General features: G+C 37.9%; 1 protein-coding gene across 1 annotated transcript; it reads left to right on the forward strand.

The window, feature by feature from the left end:
- The first annotated feature begins 2,268 nt into the window (after positions 1-2,268).
- LOC131038312 (probable receptor-like serine/threonine-protein kinase At5g57670) lies at positions 2,269-9,630 on the forward strand. Its single transcript, XM_057970677.2, has 7 exons — positions 2,269-2,796; positions 7,123-7,377; positions 7,778-7,935; positions 8,269-8,348; positions 8,459-8,594; positions 8,921-9,070; positions 9,195-9,630. The coding sequence occupies exons 1-7, from the start codon at positions 2,373-2,375 to the stop codon at positions 9,339-9,341; spliced, it is 1,350 nt and encodes a 449-aa protein (XP_057826660.2). The 5' UTR covers positions 2,269-2,372; the 3' UTR covers positions 9,342-9,630.
- The last annotated feature ends 880 nt before the right edge of the window (positions 9,631-10,510 follow it).

Genomic DNA, 10,510 nt, shown 5'->3' on the forward strand with positions numbered 1-10,510 from the left:
TTATGAGAGTTGCATTTGATATTCCTTCAATTAATGCTTGGTTCCCTTAAAGAATCTCCAAATTATTTAACGTTATGCTCCAAATTCAAGTTCAAGATAATAAAGTGGTGCTAGAGGTGTCTCACCTCCAGGTGTTACTTGATCCCTTTGGTAATGTTCGTTGTACTATGGCTAGGGTCCCTCAGACAGTTTTGCTTCTCGCAATCATTCTCCACCTTGCAACTGTAGGCATGGCTAGAGCTTTTCTTCCCAACACTCTTAGTCCCCTAGACCGCAAGCATCTCGCTACCATTTTAGTGGCTTGGACCAACAGTGCTTTGTTGCACCCCTGCATGGAGGTTTCACCTCTAGGTGGCCCTTGGGTGGGGCAAGGTTGTCTATTAGTGGTGGCACTGGTTGGTCATCGACTAGTGGTTGGCCAAACTCCTCAAAGTGGCTCCCTCAAATGGCTCTAGTGATTTCACTTGTGAGGAATGAAGACAAGGATAAGGAGGAAGGAGAAGCTAATGTCAACAAGAGGTGGTCCATCCTTGACATCACCCCTAGACCTCGCTGATGTATGGGGCAAACTAAATGATTGGTACCTCCCTTCAACTCCCACTTGTGTTGTTGTCATCAATTAAGAGGCTTGTTTTTTTTGTTATCTTGATTTTCGAACAGTGCTCATGTGTATCTAAGGAGTGACCTTATGTCATCCTATAATTTTTCGTGGATGTGTATATATTTATAAATCAATAGAATCTCACGCACATCATAAAAAAAAATCAAATGTATTCTCTCTCATTTGGGCATTCCCTTTTAGTTGAGATATTTGGAAGGACCCCATTGGCATGTGTACATATATTCAAGACTCCACATGCAAGTTGAATAGTTACATTTTTTGTAAGCATGTTTGAGGGAGTGGACCTCATGTATGTTTTTGCCTGCCAAAGTTCTTGAATGGAGTGCCTATATATGTAGTTACAAATTGATCAAAATCTTGCATGCCTCAACTTAAATGTATTGACTAGGTGGACATAGTTACCATTGCATTCTAGATTCTCAGTGAACCGATAAATGAAGTATGACACATTTAGGGGGGTTACAATTTTATGAGAGTTGCATTTGATATTCCTTCATTTATTGCTTGGGTCCCTAAGAGAATCTTGCGACATCATAGAGGAGTTACATTAATGATTCCTCACTCAAACCTTGGAGAATTATGCTACAATTAGAGATGTGTAAAACTCCTCATTGAGAAATTTGAAAACATTAGCTTCTAGGAGAGTGAGAGGATGCACGAAGGATGTGGATAGTTCTTTGCGTGCGAGTCACAAGGAGCTAAGCTGAGATAAAAAGACTTACCAAAAAGAGAGGAGACTGAGGAGGAATGATCTTTAAAATGTTTTTGCATAAACTATGCTATATATTAGTGATTGAGAGTTGATGTGGTTTACCAAGGTAGAGTTTTGGGTTGGACTATGGTTTCCATTCTTCTTGAAAATCTTATATATGTTGTGTTATTCAATCTTGTACATTCTTGGATCTAATATATATACCCATTTCGTAAGAAAATACCCTCTCCATATCCTCCAGCAAAAAAAAAAATCACATATATGATCAGATCTGCTATAAAATAATGATGGCTTAGATCAAATTTGATTTGTGTAATCTAGCTTTTTAAGAGATTGATTATCTTCAAAACAAAGGCACACGTGTATTATAACCCATCTTAAATCCTCCCTAATAATGGTGTACGGTCTCAATGGAAAGAGAATGATGTCCTCCATTTTATGTCACATCTCTTAAATGCTGGCAAAACTCCTCTACTTAGAGTCCACTCATATACTTGCATGATGTAAGTAAAGGAGTTAAATTTAGAATAGGTGATGAAAGATAACCCACTCTAATAACTAATCCATGGATATGACAAGGGATGCAAACAAATAATGATTCAGAAGAAGTGAGGGTGGGATACCACATAATCATCTCTTCTCCCACTTCTCCATAGTCAATTGCAGTAAAAGTAAAGTAGGTAACAAGTAAACGACAAAATTCATCAAACCTAAAAGCAAGTCTCCAAGAAAGTGGGGCCCATCGAGACGGCTGAGGTGTCAGTCTGACGGGAATGCCCCCGGCGGCACGATTTTCCGGGCCGAAGTGGCAGTAGTGGGTCCCACTCAGCCACTGAAAAGGACAGACCCTGTACACGTCAGCATGCGTCCTTCTCCGCCGCCGTCATCTCAGGCGGCGTCAAACTTCAAGCTCCCGGCTCCTAATTTACACGGTATAGTTCCACGACTTTGACGCCCCCTTGGAAACGGCCTCCAACGTTATAATAACACTGAGATGCACTCCCACAACAACTAGACCAAAAACCTCTGTTTTAACGAATGGGTCTGTTAATGACAGAGCATCCGGAAAAGAAGTCCTATACAAAAAACCTGTGCCGTAAAGCAAAATCCCTTCGTTCTTTTTCCCGAAATGCCTTATTACAACACAGCGACAACAACCCACATGATGAAACCCATGATTTTAACAACAATTGTTCCTGCATCTGGAGAAACATCACCATGAAGCTTCTCCTCCAGAACTACTCTTTCAAGAATTTGTTCTCTAGACGAGCTAAATATAATGAAGATTCTTCTTCTTCTGCTGCTTCTTCATACATGGAGCTCAAGGACAAAGATGAAGGCAATGTTTCAGCTGATGAAATACCAATTCCAATGCCTGCAATCCCACCTCCTCTCTGGAAGCCTTCATGGAGGTGTTTTGCATTTGATGAAGTCTGTGGTGCCACCAACAATTTTCATGCTGGTATGTGCCAAAAATTATCAGTAGTTCCAGGTTCTCTTGTGTTTATATGTCCAAAACAGGAAAAACTCATGGAGATATGCATGAGCATTCTGGACTAGATATAGGTTTGAAGCTCAAGATGTTATATTCGTATGTACATGTCTGTGACAGAATCCAATATACATAATTTCTTGTTAACAGCATATGCTTGGTATAAGTAGTAAATATAGGATCAATACTCATAAGGTTATGTGTGCTGCGGAGAACCCAATGCATGTGGGTGGCTGCTGTCTAAGGACGAGTATCATTGTCTGAAAGTATGCTTTTCCATGCCATAATAGTATGCTTGGGCTTTTTGGAGGGGGTGTAAGCTCTAGATTCATGAGGTTATCTATGTGTGAAAATGCATGTCATAAAATCCTGTGTGTATAACTTTACTTCTGTGTTTATATATGTAAATATCTTCTGTTTCTATAGGCACATATTTGGGCATTTTGAAGAGTTGAATAAGCATGCGGTTACCTGCGGGTCTGCCTGTCCCATAACTAATGTGGATATATCTAATAGATAGATAATAGGCTTAACAATCATGAGGTTATGTCTGTGATTAAATGTCTGTCATAGAACCTGATGTGCATTTTGTATGTATATGAATAGATATATGCTTGGCCAGATGGATTCGATGTAAGATCAAACACACAGATCATCTGTGTGTATGCCTGTCTCAGAGAAACTAGTCCTTTCTCTGACAGTATGCTTTTTCCTACCATGGTTAATGCTTGGCATTTTGAAGTGAAAATAACTTCAACCATTTGAGACTCATGAGATTACCTACACATGTATGTCAGTGATAGAACCTCATCCTTATGAATGGCTGCTAGTTATGAACAAGTACCATTGTTGAAAGACTCAGAATATTATGCTTGAGATTTCTGCAATACATATAGATTCAAGATTCATGAGATTATCTGGCTCTCTAGATGTGCGCCATAGGAAATCCTGTTTTGTGATGTAGCAGCAAAGTATCCTTCTGAATATTTTACAGATTTGAAGTTTACCGTGTCTAGTCAGGGGTCCATGACTCATTAATGTGACAGGATACACATGTGTCTGTGCATGTATCCTTCCTAGTTATCAGCATATGGTTGGTCATTCTAGAGTAGGTATAGGTTTAAGGCATCAGGTTATCTAGGTGTATGTAAGTCATCAAACACAATCCTTATGGGTGGCTTCTGCCTATGGACATCTACCCGTGTTACTTGTTTGAAGCATGCCTTTTGTCATGGTAGTGAGAAGGCTCCCATTTGAGGCATTTAAGAGTTTACCACAACTAGCATCGGGTCACAAAATATTGTGTGCTAGAATCCTAGAACCCAATGCCAATGGGTGACTATGAGTATATATAAAGCACCATGGCCATTGAAAATCTGATTTGTGATAGCGAATTAGAGTACACTTCTGAATGTTCTAGGCATTTGATGTTTAGCAAGTCTAATAGCAATTCTACAACCCGTGCATGTGAGAGGAAATTGTGATCATTTAATGCCTTTTCTTATCTGTAAAGCAGCCTTGAAATAAAAAATGAATTTGAAGCAGATATAGGTTCACATTCTCGTAAGCCATCTGTTGGTCGGCATTCTGGACTAGACATATGTTTTAAACTCCATAATGTTGTAGATGCATCTTTATGTTTGTCATCGAATCCAATGGCTATGGCTGACTTCTGTATGAATACAATCACCATTCTAAAGGTACGCTTTTCCCATGATAGGGAGGCTTTTAAATGAGAGGTGTTAGCCTAACAAATATTCCCAGGTGATGGTGAAGGAAACAGTTCCTCCCTTACGATGGCCGGCTGGAGCAAGAGGCATTCAAAACTTTCCAAGACTTGGTCTCAACTCTTGGGCCAAACACCTGTTTCTCTAGTAGGAGCCAATGCCTATAGGCGGCTATTAGTATATGCAAACTACCATTTGCTTTGTGATGTGGGAGCAGAGTGAACTTTTGAATGTTTTGGGCATTTGAAGTTTAACATGTCTGGCCACAGGTCCAATGCCATGTAGATATGGTCATATAACTATTTAATGAGCGTTCTATTTGTAAAGCAGCCCTGTTATCATTGATGATTCAATGAAGTGGAAGCAGATATACCTTGGGTAAAGGTAGAGGTTCAAATCTTTATTAAGTTATATGTCATATCATATTGACAGAACATAATGCCTCTGGGTGGTTCTGGCATACAAACATGCACCGTTATCTGAAAGAATGTTCATCCCATGATAAGAAGGCTCCTAAATGTGCGACTTAAGGTTAGGCCTGAACCCAGGTCATCATCATTGCGTTAAGTGTTTGCTAAGGCCGAAGGTAAACCTTATCATAGAATGCTAGAACTATATGCCAATGGGCAGCTATCAGTCCACCCAAACTGCCATAACCTTTGAGAATTCTGCTTTGTGACATGAGAGATGATGTTTAATGAGACTAACCAGATGTCCACCACCCACGTATTTGATCGGATTCCTTGGACCCTCTGATACATATTTGATAGCCATCTCTGTTAGTAAAGCAGCCCTGCTATCAGAAATGAACTTTTCATGATGATATTTTTAACTAGAAGCAGGTGAGTGTTCCTAGGACCGGTTTCAGAGGTTTTAACTGTAGAGGCATCTAGTGTGAACGTAATTTTTCCAATGGGTACAAGCAGTTATCCTTGCATGTAAACCTGTCCTCCTATGATGAATTATGTTTTTGAATGATGGTGTGTCAAATTTGACAGTGTCCATCTAGTTGGTTTAGGCATTTGATTTTAGCAAAACCAGTTGAACATATACTAGTGCGAGGCATTAGCCTAGCAATGTTAGGTTTGAAACCAGGTCATCATTGTGGCAATCACTTACTCAATTCCACAAGACTGTTGGTAGCTGGACTTGAGGAGATCGGTCAGAGGTCAAAAACCTGTTTACATTATTGTACCCAATGCCAATGGGTGGCTATCACTTCTTGTAAATCATCATAACTATTGAAATTTCCAGTTTTTGATAGGCAATGGTAGGATGGTGTACTTCTGGATGTTTTAGGCCCTTGGTGTTTACCAGTGCAACACCAATACATCTGATAAATCTGAATGACTATTTGATTTGGAGATAGTGTGGTGCAGGTCTCGACTGATAAACCACACTTATTAGGATGTCTAATATCAGATCTCAGGTTCAGGGATCTTGTCAACAGGGATACACTATCTATCATAGACCAGGCAGTTGTGGTGACCCATAGATTACACCTAATCACAGAAGGAATTCCCCATCACTCAAATAGTAAAAGCTCAAAATGCTCAAATCTGTGTACCTAGCAAAATGGTTGCTAGTTGGGTTACCTATAGAATCCTTTTTTGTAGGAATGGTTTTTTGATGGTAGAAATCCAAGTAGAAGCATATTAGCCTTAGTTTTTTTCACTCTATTACCATAGAGGCATCCTCTCTGAATGTATGCGCTTTTCTCTATGGGCTTGAGAATGTGTAGTTATCCTCGCAGGAAAACTAACTGCACTATGGAGATTTATTTGGGCGATCTGTCAAATTGCAATAACCTTCTAGATGTTTGGGTGTTTTGGGGTTTAGAAGACTACATGAAAGGATTTTTTCACCTTCATGTAAACAATGAACTGTATACTAATTTATTAACTTTAGTTGTCTTATCCTTTTTGTTTACATACCATTTGGGATTTATAGATCCCATCTAGACTGAAACCCTAGTAGATGGTATGAAACTCTGTGGAACTGAACTATGGCTCTGTCACGTCCAACACAAATGCATGGAAAGCTCAAAACTTACAGGTTTGATTGGAAGAAAGCTAGCATTTCATATGCTTTTAAAAATCTAATAGCTTGGAAAGACAATACTTTTGACTCATCTTACAAGATACGCAGCAGGGAAGTGTAGGCCATTCCTCTAAGCTATTGATTGTAAGAATCAAATGAGAAAATATCTACCTAAGACACTTCTTGACTTCAAAACCTAGAAAGAGGACACTGCATATTTCTTAAAATACTATCAATGTTCTTATTTTATGAAGAAATGGTAGGAACTAAGGAAAGTGATTTATAATGTGAACACTGAATGTTATTTCTTTAAGTAACTGGCACAAGTTTATCTAGACAATTTTACTACTTTGGTTGGTTGCTAATTCATCTTCCCTGCCTTTCCTTAATACATGTATGCTTGTGGGATGTCGTTGATAACTTAATAACTATCAGAAAACGTTAGTAGAAAAGACCATAAATTTTACTTGGTGAATAATCTTGCAGCATATAAAATGATGGATTCTTATTACTATTGTTGGATTTGTAGATAATTTGGTGGGCAGAGGTGGATATGCAGAGGTGTACAAAGGAGCCCTACCAGATGGACAGATGATAGCAGTTAAAAGACTAGCAAAAGGAAACACTGATGAACAGAAAGAGAAAGAGTTTCTAACAGAGTTGGGTATCATTGGTCATGTATGTCATCCCAATGCAACCTCATTAATAGGATGCTGCATTGAGAATGGACTTCATCTCATCTTCGATTACTATGTAAATGGTAGCTTGGCTTCACTTCTTCATGGTAACTTTCTTAATTGTCTCAAAATGGTTGTAAGATGTGAGGCTACTAGCTCTCCTTGTGTGATTAGAGGGGGCTTTGTTATTCAGATAATATATAATCATACAGTGGAGTAGTAAAGATTGATAGAAAGTTCTGATTAATTATTAATTTTAACTGTGCAACAATCTAAATGTTACAATATTGCTGAACAAAGTCCTATATAGATCTTCCTGCCAAAGATAAAGGAATAGAAATAAACAAGCAAACGTCTCCAATTGTTTTTTGTTAAACCTTTTCTCATTCAGCATATCTTGAGTTCTTTCCTCATTTTCAAGGCAATAAATTAAAGTGGTTTGATTACACGTTATAGCAAGATTCAGTGCAATAGAGATCTAAAACTCAAAAATGTATTTGAAAGCAGGCACCAGGACTCCAGTACTGGAATGGTCAATTCGGTACAAGGTGGCAATTGGAACGGCAAGGGGGTTGCATTATCTGCACAAATGCTGCCAGCGACGTATCATACACAGAGACATAAAGGCTTCAAATGTTTTGCTAGGGACAGATTTTGAACCACAGGTGAGCAAACATATATTCATAGCTGCAATTAAATGGAACATATGAGGAAATTTTTTAACGCGTAACACAAAACTCTTGGTAACCTAGTATTTCAAGTCAAAGATAATTTATTAATTCTCCATGTATTGTAGAATGTTATATGTTTATGGATTTTCGTGCTATAATTGTTTCGTTTTCAATAAGACACTGACAAACATTTCATCTCAATTCAAAATTATTTTTTCTTTATGGAGAACTTTTTCCTTTTAACTAATTAATTATATTGAAGATAGTAGGGAAAGTTGCAAACCTGGTTTTGGGTTTTTAATTTCATCTGTGGCTGGGCTAGTGCAGATATCAGATTTTGGTTTAGCAAAATGGCTTCCAACGCAATGGACTCACCATTCTGTCACACCAATTGAAGGAACATTTGGGTGGGCAAATTTCCTTCTATCTTGTTTTCAGGACTTTTGTGATACTGTTCTCATAATTGTTAGTCTGCTTTTTAAGTTTTTTGTTCAATGTGTTCAAATGTCCTGAACAGGTACTTGGCACCGGAATATTTCTTGCATGGCATTGTTGATGAGAAAACTGATGTTTTTGCATTTGGGGTATTATTGCTTGAGATTATCTCAGGTCGTAGACCTATTGATGCATCAGAAAAAAATCTGGTATCTTGGGTGAGTAAAATTATTTATCTAAATAAAATCTTATTTAACCACTTCATGTTGTAAGAAGGGCATAAGCTGATCTTTGATGACACATGTCTAAGACAATTTTCTGCTATGCATTTTCATTGGGGAAAAAGGTTTCAAAATGCAACCATATGCACATTTATCAAAAATTGCTTTCCTTTAATTTGAATAAAAGGACTTCCAATTAATATGGTTCTTTCGCTTATCCATCTTTGTAGAACACACATTCATAATGTAGACCAAACAAAACAAAACTAAATGCCAAGCAATATATTTAATATTTATGCCAAAATCTGCTATGTTTGTTTCAGGCCAAACCCCTATTGGAGTCCGGAAACATTCATGAACTTGTAGATCCTCGACTTCGAGGACAATATGACAGTCATCAGATGCAAAGGATGGTATTCACTGCATCATTGTGTATAAGACATTCAGCAATCTGGCGTCCATCAATGATTGAGGTCTTTGGTTTTTGCCTTAACAAATCTAACTTCTTATAAACACATCTCTTGCAGTAACCCTGATTCAGTACTTTAAACAACTCTAAAACAGTTGATAATATTGCTGCTTGGCTTTTACTTTCAGGTCTTACAGCTATTGATTGAAGGTCAAAGTCATGAGACAGCAGATAGTTGGAAAATGCCACCATCCATCATGGATGAAGATGATGATGACTTTTGGGGATTTGATGAATCCGAAAGCGAAATTGATGTAACAGATGACAGGAGATGACTGAGGGATTTTCCCAGAGCATTTTTGACCCTAAAAATTGTTTCTTAACCTATTGTCCTGTACTAACTGACGAGGTTATACCTGTGTAACATTAGAGCTTGATATAACCAGTTCAAGAGAATAGAATGTATTCTAGGTGCAGATTTCTTTTGATTGGGAGAAACTTCCCTTACAAAATTACTCGAGTGTATCCAAAGCGAAAGGATATTGTATGTGTTTGTAATTTTTCTCTATTAAGAATGTGCATATGGTTGGTATAATAAAAAGCACTTGTCCAATCTTACTGTTAGCATGTTTTCTCATTTGGTTATCCTATTCGATACAACATAAAATTCTAAAATTGATTCATTCCATGTCTTTCAAGTTCTAGGTCAATTCTTCCTCGTACAACTCTTAAAAGATTTACTCCTTTCTACCCACATGATTATTGAGGGCTGGTATGTGGGAATGTTAAAAGTCCTTGCAAGCCTTAAGCTTTTGCCAATGGGCTTGATATTTCATAATAGACTTGCCTCCATGGAAAGCCCAAAATACCTCACATGCCAAGAAGCTGTTTTGGGTGTCATTCACACTAATATCAGCTAGATTGGCTGTGGGTATGTGCAACGTGTTGCTGTCATTCTCATTCACACGAATTTTTAGGTCAAAGAACAAACTCTAAAACCATTAATTTGTGGTTTTGCAGGATGCCTCATTAAAGACTATTTTTAAACCTTCTGATATTGCCAAAGGGCTTCTTGATATTGCATAATAGACTTGCCTCCATGGAAGCTCAAAAGATCTCACATGCCAAGAAGCTGTTTTGAGTGTCATTCACACTAACATCAGCTAGATTTGCTGTGGCTATGTGCAACGTGTTGCTGTCATTCTCATTCACACGATTTTTTAGGTCCTAACACGGGATGCTTATTGGTTTATTGAAAGCATCCAAATACAGAACATAATTGAATTGTATGATACATCAGTTACAGTTGACTCCCTAGCGTGAAGACATTATTAAATCTTTTGAGTGACCATATGAATATATCCTCCTTTGACAAATCTGTCATATGGGACACATTAACATCGATTTTGATGCACCCATATACACCTTTTCCTTCTCTATTCAATTGTTATTAGCTTCTTTTGAGGTTAAACTCTACTGTGTACTCAATTCACATCATTGTTTT

The sequence above is a fragment of the Cryptomeria japonica genome, chromosome 9, assembly GCF_030272615.1.
Source record: "Cryptomeria japonica chromosome 9, Sugi_1.0, whole genome shotgun sequence".
NCBI classification, from domain to species: domain Eukaryota; kingdom Viridiplantae; phylum Streptophyta; class Pinopsida; order Cupressales; family Cupressaceae; genus Cryptomeria; species Cryptomeria japonica.